The sequence below is a fragment of the Taeniopygia guttata genome, chromosome 2, assembly GCF_048771995.1.
Source record: "Taeniopygia guttata chromosome 2, bTaeGut7.mat, whole genome shotgun sequence".
Lineage (NCBI taxonomy): Eukaryota > Metazoa > Chordata > Aves > Passeriformes > Estrildidae > Taeniopygia > Taeniopygia guttata.
In genome coordinates, this window is record NC_133026.1 from 109277635 (window position 1) to 109297105 (window position 19471).

Here is a 19471-nt window from a genome sequence, read left to right on the forward strand (position 1 = left end):
TGTCCACAAACCTTCATTATGAATTGTGCACACACTTATAATCCACCTTGTAACCTTTACTTCCTGCCCCTGCCGTAGCCTCAGGCTCTAAAAAGAGTCATTTGCCATGCAAATCCTTACATTTTTGAAATTAGGTTTCCAGTAACTTATCATAATTTGCTGATGGGGTTTCCTGTCCACAAACTTCACAAGGGCCATATAAAACCCAGTGTAGTTATGCAGTAATGACAATGAACTTCCATAGCTGTTAATTCTTCTAGAAGAACATCCAAAATCATCTGTGTCTGTGTTTAATTAATTTTAAATAGTTACTTAAAATTAACTTTCTTAACTTCATAAACTCATATATTTAAAAAAATACTTTAAAAAAAATCTGGAAATTAGAGAATTAAAACGTAAATTTCTGTTAGTTATTTCCATATCTTAGTACAAGATCTACAAGGCATAGTAGGAAAGCACTACACTCATTTTTGATTTTTCAAGAATTTACAAAGAAACAGCAGATCCAGACATTATAGGTATGTGTCTCTTCCATGTGCCCTCTGCAATCCAGCCAAATAGTTTCCAGTGCATATATTACATGTTGCCATGCTGGGAGCATGGTTCTACTAATGTTTAAATATTTCCTTAACGCAGCTAGTCTCAGGAACTTCAGTGGGCTACTCACATATTTTGAATTGAAAAGGGTACAAAACTGGAAATAGAAAGGGATTCAGACTTCATCTTCCTTTAAACTTTGAAATATCACTGGGTGGGTAAATACATGCCAACTAAACTGGATTGTGTCATATGCTCAGTATTGATATTATATTTTCATTAAATTTTGTAGCCTATTATGAACATGATGAACTGTATATATTAATAGAAATGAAAGTGTTACTCCTTAATTATAGTGGGAAATTCTTTCTTACAAAAGGAAAAAGGTGGTACCAAATACTAATTTTCTTTATTTCTTTAAGGTCTCTGTGATCTCTAGTTGAATGGCTGGAGTATAGAAAATGCATGGCTCAAAAGAATAGAATTGTCTAAGTATGGGCAAAAGTTTATCTGAGATATAGCAGAGACTAACTGAGAACAAAAACAGAAAGATGATTGAAGAAACCAAGTACTGAAAACTGATATTAAAAATTCAACCTCATAGTTCTAACTAGCATGTTTGCAAGTCTTGGTTTCTTGTGTGATATTCATAGAATGTTTAAACTTATTATTTATTAGCAGTTTAAGAAGAGTATATAAGTCAAATGTGCATAAGTTCAACTTAGACATATAGATATATATGTATATACTTTTACTGTTATGATGCCAAAAAACCAATATCTGATGCGGTTACCACATTACATTCACACTCCCAAGGACCAGGCTCTGTTGCAAAATACAACACATACCTCTTTATGGTTGAAAAATAAAATATTGTTATTTTAATAACTATGTTATTGGTCATTAATTGGCTTCTGTTATATTATACTTAAATAGCCAATATAAGACAGTATGTAAAATGGCACTGGCACTGCAAGTATTGGTGTGAATGGGGTATCTTGCAGAGCTGGGGCCTGAATCAGCAGAATTAAGAATCACAGAATCATCAAAGTAGGAAAAGACTTTCAACACCCTCAAGGACAATCTTTGGCCAAACATGACCATGCCAAGCAAACCACAGCACTGAGGGCTATGTTCAGTCATTTCTCAGACACTTCCAGGGATGGTGACTTCATTACTTCCCTAAGCAGCCCTTTCCAATGCTTAACAACCTCTCCATGAAGAAATTCTTCCTAATGTCCAACCTGAACCTCAAGCGCTGCTTGAGGCCACGTCTTCTTGTCACTAGATGACTGGGAGAAGAGATCAACCCCCACCTTGCTACACCTCCTTTCATGTGATTGTAGAGAGTGAAAAGGTCTCCCCAAACCTCCTTTTCTCCAGGTTAAACATCCCCACCTCCCTCAGCTACTATTCATAGGATTTACTCTCCAGATCCTTCACAAATTTGGTTGCCCTTCCCTGGACACGCTCCAGCATCTCAATGTCTTTCTTTGTTCCAAGCATTCACAGATTTGTCTGCTAACTTCAGGAGATAATATGTTGCTCTTCCTGCAGAACTGGCACAGCTCAAATAGAGAAATATAATATAATACATCTAGACCAGATTTGGTTATTGGTCTGTGCTGAAGCATCATATGATACGTGGTATAGCTGGTGGTTGTTTTCACAGCCATAAGGGAGCAGCAAAGGAGAAAACCCACCACCACTTCTGCAGCAAGAGCCTCGACCAGACACAAAAAAAGAATTTCCCAGACTGAAGTTGGTTTTTCACATCAGTGCACCTGAGAATTGCCCTCTGCCAGCACTGCATCAACCCCATTCTCCTTTTTAAGAAGTCTGTGGTGTCAATAAACTGATGGTTTATTTCTCTTCTATTTTTGTTATTGTCTAAAAGTTGCAGATGCATGTAGGTTCTGCTACCTGCAAGTAGCAGAAGGCTGAGCAGACTGTGTTGTTCATTTATCTTGCAATGCAAGGAAGGTAAAAGAAAGCAATCCATTATGCACAAACAATTCAAAATATTTCCAAGTTGCCCTTGGCAAGCAGGTGCAAGAAGGTGTGTACTTATCCAAAAGACACCTTATATGCATGTAGTCCTTTCCCCGAACAAGCTAGAGAGTCAATTTATATTCTGAATTCCCTTTTCACAGGATTCTAGGCTTTTGAACTTACAAAGGCGAATTTAAATTGCCTATCTGTAGTACAACCATTATCTTTATTACTTTTCATTATGTTGGACTGTGTTTTTGTATCTGAATCTCAACACAGCAACATTTAGTTCAATATGTGTAGGTCTCCAGACATCAGTTTAGGAAATTATTTATGTGATTACATGAATGGCATATTACTCCTTAAATTTTCAATTAGTCTATTGAGAGGGTCTTCACATTTTGTTTGGGTTTTTTTTTTGGGGGGGGGGGGTTGGTTCGGTTTTGGGAGTTTGTTTGTTACTTTTTATTTTGTTTTGTTTGATTTTTTGTAATTTTTTCAGGTCATCTGTGAATTCTCTTTTAAAATCCTAGCTCCTTATCAGCTTTACCATAAATGATGATTTACCTGATGATGACATTTTATACATATTCTCAGAAGAAAAATATATTCATTGTAAGCAGTTAAATGGTACTAATTTTTACAGCTTTCAATTGCGGGTGAAAAGAGATCAGAAAGCAAGTGCAGCAGCAGATGTCACACAATGTAAATACTCTGTTGGGTCATTTTATGGTTGGCTATTACAGAAAAATAGCTAGATAGCTGGAATGATTGCCAAAAAAATATGTGATTTCCAAAATTGACTGTAATATCAGTTATTCACAGAAAAAAAAATTGTAAGGGGTAGGCTGAAAGGGTACTGCATGAGTCACTTGTCTTAATTTTGGTAAGTAGTTTTAGTATTACACTTTAAGCCTTCATATCAGGTTCTGAATACCAGTACTTTTCCTGCAATCATTGGTTTGTTGGGATAACTTCAGACTTACCATGAGCATGTTCTGTAAATTTTGCCTGTAATTCTTACGGGACACCTTGAAATTTTCTTGAAATTTTATATAACTTGAGGTGATATTTCTACACATGCCTATCTTGTGGGTGAAGTTAATTCTGTAGGTTGAAATATGGTATTAGAATAACATCCATACATTTGGAATTCTGGAATCTCTTTCTAGATAGGAATATATGTGATTTCTGTTAAATCACACACTACAAGTAAACAGTCTTAATCTTTTTTCTCTTGTAATTGCATATTTATAATCCATGTGGCAATTTCCATATAATCAACTAGATAAGCATCTAAAAAAGAGCAGATGAGATAAACTATCAGCTGCTCTGGTTTTGATTTGACTAAACTGTGTCATATAAAAATGAAAGTAATCTTGTGAACCATCTGCAGACATTTCCTTCTCCTCTGAGGTTTACAGAACTGGCAGGAGGTGTGATCTATATGCAGTTGGGGTGCAATGCCTCAGAGGCAGGTTCTGTACTCTTCTGTTGTGTATGTACAAAGAAATGTTTACTTTCCAACATTTTTATGGCATCTTGTAAACTGTTCATCGTTCAAAGACAACGGTCTTCTCATAGAAATTGTCCCTATGGATTTGGGAAAGGGTTGTTCCGTATCCGTAGTGGGAAAAATTATGGTCAGCATGGCCAAGGGAAGTGCTGCCTGGAGCTAGTTTGGAAGGTGATTGCTCGGGAAGCTCTCTATGCTGGGTGTATCACTTCTCACATGGTGGGAGGGCAAAGTGGGCCACAGCTTAGCTGCAACCATGTTTATTAGATCAGCTGCAGTGCCATAAAAAAAAAGACCTGAGTGTTTATCTACCTGCTGGAGAACTATAGGAGGGAGAAAAGGAAATAACCCTACTTGATAGTATTTAGTCATTCTTGGTCTGAGACAAAAGTAATGACAATTGTGGTGAACTCTCAAAGCTTTCATAATTTGAAAATTTGCTAAGGTGATATAGGTCTCAGGTAAACTTTAGATTTTACAGTGCACTCTTTTTAATAGTCTGCATGTATTGCACAGTTAGGAATAAATGTATATAACTTATACTTTGTTTTGAGAACTGAAAAATACAGTTGTGATTTTTTTTTTTTTTTTTTTTTGTGGGATAGGGGAAGAGTGAGCTCTTCCACATATTCTATGACTTCTACCAAAACCAAAGAAAAAATGGCATGCTCAAGAAAAGAATACTCTGTGCATATGAGTTAGTATTTAGCAAAACTTAACTTTCACCCTCCCGTATCAAGTATAGACTGGATCTGTTTTTTTTTTCATCAACTTCAGGAGACTTTCCAAATACACTACCATCATCCTGAGTGGATACAGTAACAGATTCTGAGCTTGTTATTATGACTTAGCAACATATTTGAAAAAATTGGGATGTTGATTCATGTCCATATGGCAACTGATTGAAAGCGAAAAGTTCCATAAAGTGTAATAAATGCTGTGAAGCTCAATTTATCTGGATACTTGGCAATAGACATTCTTTAAATCAATAGTATAAAATACACTCTACAATTATGACACCAGGATCTGTAAATGGTTAACTGTCAATTGTCAATCCCAATGGCTTTGGTTTCCCATAAATCCACAGAAACCCAAATTTTCTGGTTTTCTTTTTGTCACCACTGTGCTAACACTAATTTAGGAAATGCAGTAACTCCATTAGTATCTTCTGGGATATTTTCTTAATTATCTTGTAACTCAGCATCTCTTGTTCAATTGTAGAGAATATAATTTCCATTGTAGAAGTGGCACATTAGATTGAATTGTCATGCTGTGAATAAATCAATCTGCACACATATGGCATTTTCACGTAACAGCTGATACTAGTTCTTTTGTAAGAGCTGGAACTGGAATTTGTATTGAAACAGTGTTTCACTGTATTGAAGCAATGCATATTTATATATATATAAACACTTGCATAAGAAGTGGAGGTCACAGATTCCTGCTTAACAGGAGTACTACTGTACACAAGAATAAAAATTGGCAGTAGACTTCTAAAGTAATTTTCTGTGCAGGAAACAAGAATAATGTTATTCAGGTGGCTTGCTAGATAATGTCAGGTATTATATATATCAGAGAATGCATTTACCTGAACTATAGCAGTTCAGGTAAATGCATTCTCTGGGTACTAAAGCTAAGAAATCAGCCTCCAGTGTCATTTGACCATTCTCCAGATACAAGAAAATGTACCCATAATAAACAACTGATTCCATTCACAGTCAAAACAGTAACATCTGGTACTGTAACATCACATCAATATTGCTTACGTAAAAATTAATTATGTGTTTTAATGCAACATCTTTCTGCAGTATTTGCAGGTTATCCAATCTGGTTTACAATACACTAAATATTTACACACACACATATATACACACTTATACATGTTATATATGCTGAGCTTTTAGACATAGTTCCAATGGTTGTAGCTTGGAAGCAGTTCACCATTTCTCAATTCTCCTATTGCCAATCCAATTAAGAGAAGCAACAGTTATGATCTCCTGTAGTGTCAGGTCCAACTCACAAAGTAAACAGTATCTATAATCAATAGCCAATGTTTTCTTTCATAAAATGAACTTGACCTTTTTCTGCTGTGCTTCTAGACTTACATAAGACTTTAACTCCCTTAAAGTAGAAGCGCACTGTTCTGTTGAGGCACTTGGTTTCTGTGTTTGCTGGCAAACTTTACTGGATTCAGCTACAACATTTATTGCAGAAAAGAAATCTATTTAAGGAGTACAGGTTCCTTTTTTTTTTATCCCATCATGAAACACAGAGAGTAACCACCAACTCTCTGCTCTGGCGGGTACTCTCCAGCGGGGCCTTCAATACATAACCAGCATAACAGTTTTTTTTTCTCCAGAAAAGGCAGTGCCCCTAACTGTCACTATATGATTCCCGATCATTTTCATGTGAACAACAGAAGGCACTTTCAAGGCCAGTTTGGACGGGGCATTGAGAAACATGTCTAGTGGGAGATGTCCTATGGCAGAGTGGTTGGAATTAGATGATCTTTAAGGTCCCTTTGAATCCAAACCATTTTATGACTTCGGAGCACCTGGATTGTATAAGAATGATGCAAATAAATTAAATGACAGCATGACATGTCACTTAACCATTGTAATAGAACAAAAAAGTTTACTCCAGGGGTCCACAGAAACACCAAAAGGAAGTCTAATTCTGACTGTAGCAGACAATATTAGAAACCAACCAAACCAACCAAAAAAATCCACAAAGTCAGATTAGCTTTAGGGGCTCATTGAACTTTTTTTCCCTACAGTGTCCTTTTCTGTCCAACACCACCATTGCAGCCAGAGGTCTCGTAACAGAAGTTCATGTTATGTATGTGAAGCAGCTACCTATGAAGAGATGGGAACTAATTCAGAATATTTCTTTCTCTATTCCAACAGCCAGTTCTGGTGGCAATGACTGATAAATGTCCCTACACTTTTTTTATTTTCTTGTATTTTCAATACTGAAAACAATGAAGGTATTTCAAAGGCAGTTGTAAGGAAGTACTCAAACTACAGACTTAGGCTCTTAGCATGAGCAATGAGATGTGAATAAAACCTGCATGATTTGGAATAAAAGTCACTAAAGGTGAGGAAACGCAAAGGTTAAAAAAAACTGAAGTAGGACAGAGACATAAAAAGAAGAAAATGAAGTCAAAACCACAAAACATAGAGAAGTGATAGTAACAGCAAGCATTTTCTTTCCAAGTGTTGCTGAGGTGACAAAGGCAGCATTCAGTAAATAACAAAGGAATTTGTACCTTTTTTGACAACTGGCTGATTGTAAAAATTTTTGCACAACCTCGCTGTCAAACATGAAACATTGCAGCTGCAACAATATTTTTCTCAAGAACATTTCTGAGGCATACTTAAATCCTCTACTTAATGCTATATAGAATGGAATCAAAACTAAATTTAGAAGCAGCTGTTTTAACAGAATTTTGTTTTGCTCACATTTTTAATATATTTATATAAGTGCGAGTGAATAATGAAATCTGGAAAGGTGCTATCTTCCATGCACCATTTCCCACTAAAATATGAGGAGGAAGTTCCAAAACACCAGAGTATGCAAGTGCTCGTTTAGTGTTTGGGGAACGCTATCAGGTTCTTCTGTTTCCTTGAGGGGCTGAAGGTCCTCAGGGCTGTCCTGGTCCTTTTCCTGATAAAACAGAGCAAGCACTGTGGTAGTTGGTTTGACGTGATTCTTTCCCCCCCGCTAAACTGTGTATTTACGGAGAAATAAGGTTTAATGTTACCAAAGTAATAAGGCAGGGCGTAACACGGTGGTGCTGAGAGGACAAAGGAGGGAGAGCAGGCAGTGAATAGATGGATACAGAAAACCCTGAATAATTTCTAACTCGTTTCAATCCGAACAAAAAATACCTAATGTATTTCGATAAGATTCCTAATGCAGTTTATAATCTGGGCAAAGGGAAGAAACACGGGGGGAAAGAACCCGGCAGAACAATATCCTGCAACTCAGGAAGGTGTGCCAAGTCCCTTGGCTCCGCATTTCGTGGGCATCTTAATCCTGGGTCATCCAATTAAAGAAAACCTCCTTCGGCGCTTTTACGAGCGCAGCACATCAGTTCCCTTTGTTTACACACTGGAACAAGATGTTCTTTCCTGTTCCGACAAGAAGAGGAGCTGAAGCGCTAACGCGGGGTCCCTGCGCGCTGGCACCGGCCCGCCCGGGGCCGCCTTTGGCTCGGCACTCCCGCAGCGGGTCCGGCCCGAGCCGGGAGGGCACGGGCGGGCACCGCCGGGCCGCGGGACCGCCCCAGCCGTAAGTAGGAGCCAGCGCTCGGCTGGCACGCCGGGCGAGGGCCGGGCGGTGAGTCGGGCTGGCTTTACGGAACGCGGTGCGGCGCGAAGCGGGCGGAGAAGGGGCCGAGGGGGCCGCCCTCGCCACCACCTCCGACCGCCGCCCCCGCCCCGGCAGCGCCCCCAGAGCCGCGTCCCCGGGGAGCCGGCGCGGAGCACCACGGGAGTTGTAGTGCGGCGGCGCCGGCCGGCCCGCCATCCCGCTCCCCCCGCCGCCGCCCCCGGCCCGCGGCCCCGCTCTCGCGAGGCTTGGGGGGCGGGCGCGCTGCGGGGCGGGGGGCGCCGCCGCCGCCGCCGCCGTGGGGATGTTGGGCGCGGGCGCGGTTCCCCCGCGTGACGTCACAGCGCATTGTTGTGAGCGCGGCGGAGCATCCCTCAAGCTGTCACAGCTGTGCCGCCGCCGCGGGGAGCCTCTGCCCCCACCCTCCTCCTCCTCCTCCTCCTTCTCCTCCTCCTCCGCCCCCGCCCCTCCCGCCCCGGGGGCTCCAGAGCTCGGTGTCACCGTATCATTGTCCGTGCGGAACCCCTCCGGGCCGCCCCCCCACTCCCGGTCCGCCCTCCCCCCGTTCCCCCCTCCCGAACCACCTCAATGAGATGCAAACATGAAAGACAAGAGGAAGAAGAAGGACCGCACCTGGGCCGAGGCTGCCCGCCTGGTAGGTGCCGCGGTGGCAGCGGCAGCATTGTGTGTGTGTGCGTGTGTGTGAGTGTGTGTGTGTGTATGTGTGTGTAGAGTGTGTGTGTGTGTGTGTGTGTGAGTGTGTGTGTGTGCGTGCGTGCGCGGGGTGAGCGCGTCCCGCCGCCGCCAGCCCGGCGCGCTGCCCGCCCGCCGCTTTGTTGCCGGCGGTCGGGGCCACTGTGAGGCGGGACGGGAGGGGGAGAGACAGAGAGAGAGCGTGTGTGCGAGTCCGAGGGAAAGAGTGTGCGAGGGACTCCGAGAACGGGGCAGAGGGAGCCGGGGCTGTGTGCGAGGGAGCGGGCAGGAGCGCGGGAGTGCCGTGCGGGAGCGCCGGGAGGGTGCGGGTGCGTGTGCCCGGCTGAGCCGGGCTGGCGGTCCGGGCAGCCGCGGCTCTGCCGCCCGTCCCCGCCTGCCTGGAGAAGAGAAATACCTACGTCCCTTCTGCGGTGTGTGCGTGAGGAAATGCCTCTATTCTTTTCTTCTTTCTGCATGTGTATGTATGTGTAAATATCCAGGGACCGTGTCTATCTCTGCAAAGTTCGTGCATCAGATATCCCGAGGAAATCCCTCCTTTTAATCTAGAGAAAAGTGAAATAGCCGGGATTTTCCTTTCCGTCTCTTTAGTGGGGACAGGACAGGGTTGAGGGGCGTTAGAGACAACTCTGACCTGAGATTTCGCTTCACCCTCTCTACTTCCACCACGGAGCTGGCAATGTCCGGGGCAATGTAACCCGCTTCTGGAAAGGCTCCGTGGCTCTGGAGACTTGGTGCATTCCCACTTCATTAAGAAACTGTCTCCCTTACCCTACTGTATCTGTTCTCATGATTCTGTATTACTGTTTGCTAAGTGTAACAGAGTACATTGTTTATGTTGTTTTCCCGTTTTGGAGTACGTCTGGGTTCTCTCTATTCGAGGAATTTTGCAACAAATAGTTACGCACGGTACAGCACGTATGGTTGTACACGTCCGTATGCGTGTCTTCTGCAAAGTTGGGTCTGGTTCAGCTCCAGCCGAGTGCGTAGAAAGATGACAAAGCTGGAAAGATAGGCTGCTGGCTACGTTGCCTTTTTGTATCTACACGGACTATATTTTATTAATCTCTGTTACAGACTGAATTGTTTAAGTAACATGCCATTACTAGTGTTGCGTCTGTTTCTGGTAGTGTGTAATGCTATCCTATTATTATTATTTGTTGAGTGTATTTGCGAAGCGCTTTCCTTGTAAAAATGTTTTCACCTCATTATATGAATTCCTAGATAGAAAGTTCAGCCTCTCTTGCCTATGTAAATAATTATAAGGTATTAGACAGACATTACCTATAGATGTCTCTGTAAGCTGTATCGAGGTACTCTCGTAGGCTTGGGCAGTGCTAAATTCTGATGTAGCTCGTTGTACATCCCCCAACATTTTGTAATAATGCAGCGTTAGTGAAGCTGCTCTGATACGGTGTCGCTACTGTACTCTCTTATTTCTCGTGATTGTAACAGAAGTTTTACTGCAGTAAAATACTCACCTTTGCCAAAGCAGTTTTGGCAGCAGATGTTGCTACGGTACTTGTTTCTCCATGCTCTAAGCTGACGAACGTGCATTCTAAAGTCCATAAAATACATCAAATTGCTATCCTAACTTTATTCTTTCAAGCTGCTGCTACAGTTACCATTGTAAACTGTATTTTGTTTGATGAATGTGCATAAAAGAATTTATTGTGTATTGAGTAAAATTGCTGTTCCCATGTGGTCTAATACATGGAAAAGTTTAAAGCCTCTGGAGAACAAAGACTGAGCCACTGCTGTGGAGAAGGGCTAAAAGTCTTATTTTCAAGATGTCCTATTGCTTCACATTTCCCCCTAGAAAATTAATGATTTGCTAAAATCAAGTAGCATGTAAGATGATACACAGCTGTATATAAGTGGTGGAGATACACAAGGTCCACAGTGTGGTTTTATCCAGCCTCCTGGGGTTGCTAAGTTCTGCAGAGCTTGTCCCAAGTCTGTTATGTGAATGACATGTGCTGCTGTTCAGACCAGCTACAGTCTTGCATTAGTCTTTGCTACATGTATACACTCACTTATGTTTGCAAATCACTACGAAAGATTGAAGCCAAAATTGCTGCTCCTTACAGTGTTTTATGTTAGGACCCTGATGGTTCATTATGACTTTGTTTTCTTGGGATACAATAATGTATTACTGCAAAGTTTGATTAAATCAATTTCTTTCCACAGAGAAGTAAACAATGAAGTGATTGATACCAACTCATAAAAAAATGACTCATAACTTACCTAGATCAATATGTTGTAAAATTGTGTACTGCTGAATTATTTTTAGGAAAAAGAGGGTGAATTAATGCATAGAGCAATTGTATGGATATTTACATTGTAGATTTTCTGTAAAAGCCCTTACATTGCAACAATATTAAGCTTTCAAAGTGAAGTGCTAAAAAGTATGAAATTATAAAGATAACATTGCTTTATCATTCTGTTTTTCATGTCCATATATTACAATGTGCACGTTAAATGATGCACTTGTATTCCAGTTTCCCAACTATTATAAGTTCACTCACTAGAGCTGTGGAATTTTAATTATGTTTTCTTTGTTTGTTGTGAGGTACCATTCTTAATTTTTTGTACACCTTTCAAACATTGCCTAAGCAGATTTTCATTTTATGTTTCGATTGTACATACACAACTATTATTAACAGCGCCCAGTAGCTTCCCAAATGCAAATGTTTCTATACTTGCAGCATGCCTATGAGGTTAAGTATTTTGACCTCTGCTTTACCCATGCAGAGTTGAGACATGGAAAGATTAAGTACCTTACTCAAAGCTGTTCCGGAAATCTGTGGGAGAGGTAGTTATGATACCAACAGCGTCTCTGTAGTAGTTCTGTTTCACAGTCATAAAATCACCTTCCTTCTGTGGCTACACTTTTGCCTCATGCATTCTCTGTTACTACGTCTCTCACAGTAGTTACAACAGAAATTGATATGGTCATGTCTCTGTATTCAATCTATACTGAAACTTATAATATACCGTATAATAGTTATGGATAAAAAGAAACACAAGAACTAGACTTGAGCCTGGAATTGTTTCACAGGTCTCTCCCATAGTCACAATGAAAAAAGCAGAAGTACTTCAGAAAAATATGGCTATCTTAAAACACACTGTAATGCGTAAGTGCTGAGGCTCCAGACTAACTGTCAGTGTTGTATTTACTCATTTTCAGTATTTGCTTAAGGAGTCTTTGAAAACCTCCTGCAATGCAGTGTTTTTTCAAGCTGTTCTCTTAATTTTTAATACATAAGTAGGAAAGGTCTCCCATTCTATTAATCTCTGACTGTAAATACCACGTATGTGATATAGACAATAAAGCAGGAGCCACTGGCATGCCCTCTATCAGAACTTGCATTTTATGGAAGGAGTCTCCTGCAGAGAGTAGAATCTTTCTGTCTGTGACACGCTGCTTTTTTTCCTCATGCAAGTCTGCTTATCTTAGGGCAAGGCATAGCCCAGCTTACAAGCATTCCTGAGAAATGAACGCATGTGCAGGATCAATGGAATGGTGGCATACCACTAACAGTTCATGTTACAGAACCCATTTTGTAGAACACACATTTTTATGGACAAAATTGCAACTTGTCTTTACAACCTGCCAAAGGGCATGTCTTTGATGTAGACCCGATATGTCAACTCACTTTGTACTTTGCAACAGACTAGAGCAGTGCTTATGTATGACCTGGGCATTATCTCCATGCCAGTCTTCTGCTTTTTGTGTCTGATAGACTAAGATAGAACACTTCAAAAAATGAGAACAAAAGGAAACCTTTCAAGGAAGGAGGAGAAACATCCTGGCTTTCCTTTGTCTCTTAGTGGATCCTCATTTGATGTAGCTGTATTGTTGTTTTCTGATCATACATGGAACTCATTAAAATTGTATAGAAAGGTTAAACACTTGAGTAGTTAAAGCAATTTGTAGTGATTCCTTTCAGATGAAAAATCTTCTGTTAGCTTCACAAGGACTCTCAAGCTATTGCTGGAAGTCCTGAAATAGTGAATTCCACCTCTTAAAAATTTAATGTCATAAAATTCTGCATAAAAACTACTGAAATGAAAAATACTGAGAACAAAACATGCCCAAGGATACTCTGCCACATAAGAACTGATGCCAATTTTAAGTAGGCTGCAGTGATCCAACTTTTATCATTTGACTTCCAGACATGATCCATTGTTATTTGTCGGACTTTGAACCAAAGGCCTGAACAGAGTGAGTGGAGACTGGTCACTTTGGGAATGCAGAGCTGAAAAGCACAGACCATCTGCCTATGAAGGGTGATAGTTTATGGTAACATTTTAAAAACACTTTTTTATTAATAGCTTGCCCTAATTATTGCCCTTTCCTGTAAGTGGTATTTTGAAATGTAGTTGAGTTAAGTGTCTGCCACAAGCTGACAGTAAAGCAGAAGAAAATCCCAAGAATGAGAACAGTAGTCCTTGTTTGTTTATTTGTGTACTGGAGCACCTCTCTAGTATTTTTGCTCTTTCTTATCCAAATTTTGTTCTGAAAGAAAGGTTTTCTTGTGTTACTGAGGACTTACGTGCTTTCCAGTTCTATGGAGAGTCCTTGTGGTTCAGGTGACATGTGCATATTGGGTGAGTAATATTCGTATCTTAATTCATGTGTTTCTTGCAGTAGTCTCCTGACAGGATCCAGCTCTTAACTAAGAGCTGTTCGTTTCCTCTTGTAAACTCTAAGAAAAATATGCTAATTAATTAGGGAAACTGATGCTGGGAAAAAAGCATGAAAACCAGCCATTGGAATTGTTATCTTGCATGCTGCTGTTTACTGTGGCTGGCTGTCCAAAAGCTGATTCTTACTTCATCTGGTATGCTGAGATAGTGTAGTTGAAACAGATCATGTTGTGGTATGGAAGTGTTTTTGTATTGCATCTTCATATTTGAAGACCACAAATGAAACAGAAAACTAGAAGAGTAACTTCTGCATAGCTAGACCATTGATGATAATCCCTTTGACTTTTATGTTGTCTTTGATTTTGTTACTATAAATAACATTTAAAGGCATTGTTCTAAAGGAGCTTCATGTATCTTTAAAAATGGAAAATTTGATATAACTTTGTTTTATGGTATTAAGGATTTCTTTGTTGTTGGCTTAACAGAGACCTGCTATTATTTCCATATTTGTTCTGAGTTAATTCTTTTTCAGACATGCAGAAACATTGTGTCTTGGGAACTTTTGATGGCCTTTCCCTTTGATCCACAATCAATGCTGCTTTGAAGAGCTATATTTTAGTTTGGTTGGCTCTAGGGCTTCCTCCAGTTTGTTTTATTCAAAGCAATTTTTGCAGTTGTTAGACAAGGTTGAACCTGCACTTATTTTTTCTTTCTTTTTTTTCTACCTTCTGTGGTTTTAGTGTCAGTATTTTATTTTGTTAGTGTGAAATATCATTAATAAGTGTGGCTTTAGTATTTTTTTATTTAAAATAAATAAATAACATCTACAAACAATGTCGTCTATTTCAGCTCACCTTTTGCATTTTTCTAGGGTACGTTGAGAGAAATGATGTTCTAAGTCTTTATCTTGAGACAGCCCTTTAACCCTTGGCATTGGAGTCCTTTAGGTAGGCAAGAACCTTACCCAGGAATGTGACCTGTTTTCAGTAATGTCACATTATTTCTGTCAAAGCAGGATAACATAGGAGAAAACCCTAACAGGAACCTAAATATGAGCATTCCTCAATAGTGTGAAGGTGTTCTCAGTGCATTAATGTATGATTTAATGTTCCCTGTTACAGTAAATATTTCTAGTGTCTTCTGTCTTACCTTTTTCTGTAGAAGAGCCAGTATTTTCCTGACATACTGGATGTTCTGTTGACATAATTGTTCTAGTTTTTCTTTTTCCAAGAGACGTTTTGGTCAGTTGCATATGCAACGACAGCAAAGTAGTTTCCACTAACCACACTCGAGACCCTACCACACTTCACAGCTAGCCCAGTTCACCAAGTCCCTGTATCCAAACCATGCCTCTGCAGCCTCTGCAGCAATACCAGGCAGCATTCTGTTCCTAAGGTGGAAAACCAAACTTACTGTACATCCTGCTGGAGCTTCTTTTGTTCTTTATACTGTGATCAGCAAATTACAGTTATGTGGAGAATCATGTGCTAAACTTGGCCTCTTGACTTTGGAGTAACTTTTTTTGTCGTTGTTTTTGTTTGTTTGTTTGTTTTTGTTTGTTTTGTTTTTGGGGTTTTTGTTTGTTTTTTAATGTTATAAGCTTCAACAACAACATTTTGCTGGGTGTGATGATGATGGTCTTGATATTCTCTGTAAACAGCAGTAACTAAATAGAGACCTCCTTTTGTGCTGTCAAAACCTGGGAGAGGATGTGATTAGTGGAAATTATTTCATTATTGTTCCATGGGTTCCAGATGAAACTGAGCAAATTCTCCTTCTGAGGAACTTGCAGACTGAAGAAACCAAGTATCTTAGCCTTTACTCTGGGTCAGCTTCCAATATAAAAGCAGAGCAATAAGCAGGGCATCCTGGTAGAGGCCATCTGCTCATCCTGTGAGTTTAGGTAGCAAATTCTTGTGCTGCTCAAGCACAACAGGTTGGTCATAAGTGGTTCATTTAATCACTTACCAACTTTAAATGACAATTACATCCCCAAAGAACCCCAAGTTGTTGACATACTGGCCCTCTGAGGCTGCTCTCTTTTTGAGAAGTCCTGCCCAGATAGTTTTCTGTTGCTGGAGTTCCTGTCTTGAGAGGAGATGTGCTTGCTGGGGATGTAAAATGGTAGAGAGGTGCCTACTGATTACTTGCAGCTAATCTTGGTTTGAAAGGATGACCTACAACTTTCTGAATGGTGATAGTGCTCTAGCACAGACATCAAATGAGTGTCAGGAGACAGATAAACCTTCTGGCAGTACATGCTGGAGCTTCTTTGATGTCAGTGCACTGATTGTGGCTAGGGATGGCACTTAGTGTTGAAGAGGTCTAGAGGAGCTCCATTAACTTTTGTTCAAGCAAGCTCTGGTGTTTCTGACATTGGAACGGGAACATCTGGGTGATGTGATGTTTTCATCCTTTGACGTAAGAGTTCAGCTCTCTATAATTTCTTGAGCTCAGCAGGATGAAATCTGTGAACCCTGGCATGTGACTTTCCTTAACATTGGAGGACCTTTTACTTGAGCTTTTTAACATATGGCATCCAGCTTTTGCATTGCAGCTTATGACTGATGTGGTCTCTTGTACCTCAGGTGTCTAAGATTTGCTTTGTAGTGTAGCATTGAGTTTTGTTTCTGTCTGACAGCATTTGCCAGGATCAGCAGCCACAGTTCAGTCTGTTTATCTAGAGTCATCAGACTCATTAGATGATTTGGGCTATAGTTATGTGTAGAAGATATTCCAGGACACATCCTAGATTATTTATCAGGACTTTGGATCATCAGAAAATGCCAGAACCCCCGGCCTGGTTCAGGGGTCTCGTGTGGTGGTAAAGTCTCTCCTCCAACCCGTGCTTCCAAAGAAAAACTCCGCAGCCTCTTGTTGTTCGGTCTCAAGGCAGTTTATTGCGAGTTATCTAAAAGATTGTCTTCGCCCACTGCGGCTGTTTGCTCAGCAGCCCAGGCAGAGACACACACACTCCTGACACCCTCTCTGCCTGGTGTCTTCTTCTCTCTCCCCGCCCAGGGCTGCTGCTATCTTTTATATGATATATTACGTGATACATGTTTACAGTTTTTCCCCAATACCTATTACCTATGTTACAAGGTGCTTTTCTACTCTAAACCAATCCATAAGTGCCAGCATCACCAAGAACATGGAGGTAAGGAAGAAGAAGGAGGAAGAACAGGATCGGCCCACTTTCCTCCATCTTAGAACTTCTGACCCCCGTGTACAAAGTAAAAACCCCCCTGTACAGGTGCTAAAACCCCCCTGTACAATACTAAAAAATTTTCCCCTCTACTTTGTAACTACTTCTACTATACTATCCAACCCTTTGTGACTGCTTGTTCCACCTTCAAAGTTGGTAACTCATTCCATGGCTCAAACTCAAAATCACAGCTGTTTTCAGCTGCTTGCCAGGGTCTAAAATGCTTCTGACCAAGGCCTGGAACCTCCAAAAATGTCTGAGGGACATTTTGAGTTCCAACAAGAAAATAATTTGTTTAGAAGGCACATATTACATGCTGTGTTTTGAAACTTGTCCTCCTATATGCATAGGTTGGTCTAGACAAGCCTGTGATGAGAATCTCCTCACTGCTTGTAAGGGTCAGCTCTAGGGATCATCCTGTGGGTGACAGTTGCATTATATAGAACATAGCCTGACTTACAGATAGGAACATTTCCTAAACCTCTACAACTTCAGAAATGTTCCTTGAGAGACAAGATCCTGAGCTACTAGGTTATTTGCTTTGGAGAACTCAAGGCTATTTTCTTTCTTTATTGTGATTTTGCTTTGATCTTATAGATAGAATTAGGAATTTAATTAATCAGGGTTTATAATTGTTTTATCCTAATTAACTTCCTGTGTAACTTGATGTCTAGAGAAGGAAGTGAGCCTTAGCCAAAGTATATATCAAACATTTGAAGGTCAAAGTTTGATTCCATTTCAACTGACCCTTAGCAGCCTGGAAAACCTCACATATTTCGTGAGATGCTTTGTGAAATGTCTAGAGTCTAGTAAATCACAGTCAAATTCATGTCCCAAATGATTTGTTCCTATTTTTGTGACTTGAACCTTCCTTTTTATATAAGATGAGGCTTTACCACTATCATTGTGTTGCCAAAGTACTTAACTATTTTTCATTAAGTGATACTATCTGGTTTGATTATTTCTTTTTCTGTTCCATAAATTGAAACTGAATGTCTATTGATACCTATTTTTAGATAAATGGTAATTCTTTTTATGCCTGAAATTCCCAGTTATCCATCACCTGTTGGCACTGCAATATCAGCAAAGCATGTGACATTCCATGTCACTGTGCCTGCCTGCCAATATTACCTAGCAAGGGTAAGAGGAAAAAATAGACCCTTATTTTCCATACCCTGCTGTCGTTCTTCTGGACCAAGATTCTGGCAGTTATCTCAAAATCATTACATTCCCTGATCATACTAGCTTCTTTAATCTCATTTGGAATTTCTGTAATTTAGAAATTCCAGCCTGTTAAGACCAGTGAGAACCTCTTTGGAACTTGGTGCTTCTGTTGAGAAAAGCATCTTAATTAAAGCATTACTTTGACAGAAGGTGGAGTTCGAAATGGTCTCAAGGTCACCGTGTCTGTTCACACTTGAAAAGAAGTCATACAACCCCAGTTAGTTTTAGTTTTGTGAAATGAATAAAATTACTTACTTTTATTACTGATAGGAACTATGAGTTGTCTGGCCTTTGCCAGAATCTGTTCTTTTATTGAAAATTTGCATTCTGCTTTAAAAAATGGGAGAATGAAGAAAATAAAATTATTAGGAAGAGTTTTTCAATGAGCATGATTTAGAATTTAGATGCATTGTGTTTTTTCTGACAGTGACTAGACACAAAACATAAATTTTCTAGTATGGATGGAGAATTCTTTATCCAGTTAATGGTTCTCATTCATGTTTTGGGGGGTTTTTGCGGCATTTTGGGCTTATTCTCTTGATTTTTTGAGAGTTTGATGCAGCAATGCTGCAGCAGATTTGTTCATAGAGCAGTAGTGCTTAATGCATTCTAATTTATTCCATAATTTGTTTCATTCATTACACAGATTTTTGAGACATTTTGCAACTACACGACTTCTGTTTTAAAAATTAAAATGTAGAATAATGTAGTGAGGCTCATTGTCTAGCTGTGGAATAAGCTCAGAATCCACTGTAGAAGAAATCTTCAAATAATGGACTATTAAAGAGATGTTATTGCCTTTTCATTACTGATTTCAGGATGACCCATGGCTGCATAGGTATGTACCTTCCTGAAGATGCCTTCCTGGGCAACAGCTAAAGTGCTTTTTGCTAGATATCCCAGGAGGAAATATTTGGTGGGAGGGAAGAATAAGGATGAAATGTGTTGATGCAGTCCCTTGAATTCCTGACTTGCAGTCCTAATCATATCTATCTATATCTATATATATGTATGTAGATTTTCAGGTATTGGGTTACAGGCCTGTGAAACTGACTGGGAGAATCACAGAAATGAGGCTACATGCCTGGGACATTTGATCTGTCCATAATAAGCCTCAGCATCCTTTGTGTAGATAATTATCAATAGCAAGAAATGGATGCTGCTCCCAGTTTCATCTTGCAGTCAGATTTTTCATGCTAAAATCCTCTTCCTCCAGTCAGTGTTCAGGGATCAGCTGACTCAGTGCCAACTTCCCCTGTTGCTTTTGGAATGAGAGCTACCCACCTGAGTGGAATGTCAGG

General features: G+C 40.2%; 1 protein-coding gene and 1 non-coding gene across 7 annotated transcripts in view; one reads left to right on the forward strand and one right to left on the reverse strand.

The window, feature by feature from the left end:
• LOC116807766 (uncharacterized) overlaps positions 1 to 9247 on the reverse strand; it is a 74273-nt gene extending 65026 nt beyond the window's left edge. The window contains exon 1 of the transcript XR_012054122.1: positions 9011 to 9247. This is a non-coding gene — a transcript (uncharacterized protein). The remainder of the gene's footprint in view (positions 1 to 9010) is intronic.
• Positions 7779 to 19471, forward strand: part of ASXL3 (ASXL transcriptional regulator 3) — a 131019-nt gene continuing 119326 nt past the window's right edge. For 2 of the 6 annotated variants that reach the window (XM_041714728.2, XM_030266144.4), the window contains exon 1: positions 8633 to 9032. Coding sequence is in view for 2 of the 6 variants with exons in the window: in XM_030266144.4 (XP_030122004.4) it covers positions 8979 to 9032 (54 nt within the window). In the remaining 4 variants the exon portion in view is untranslated. Of the gene's footprint in view, positions 8339 to 8632; positions 9033 to 9238; positions 9502 to 19471 lie in introns of those variants that run through there. The other 4 variants (XM_072924600.1, XM_072924601.1, XM_072924604.1 and 1 more) reach the window with 4 other exon arrangements.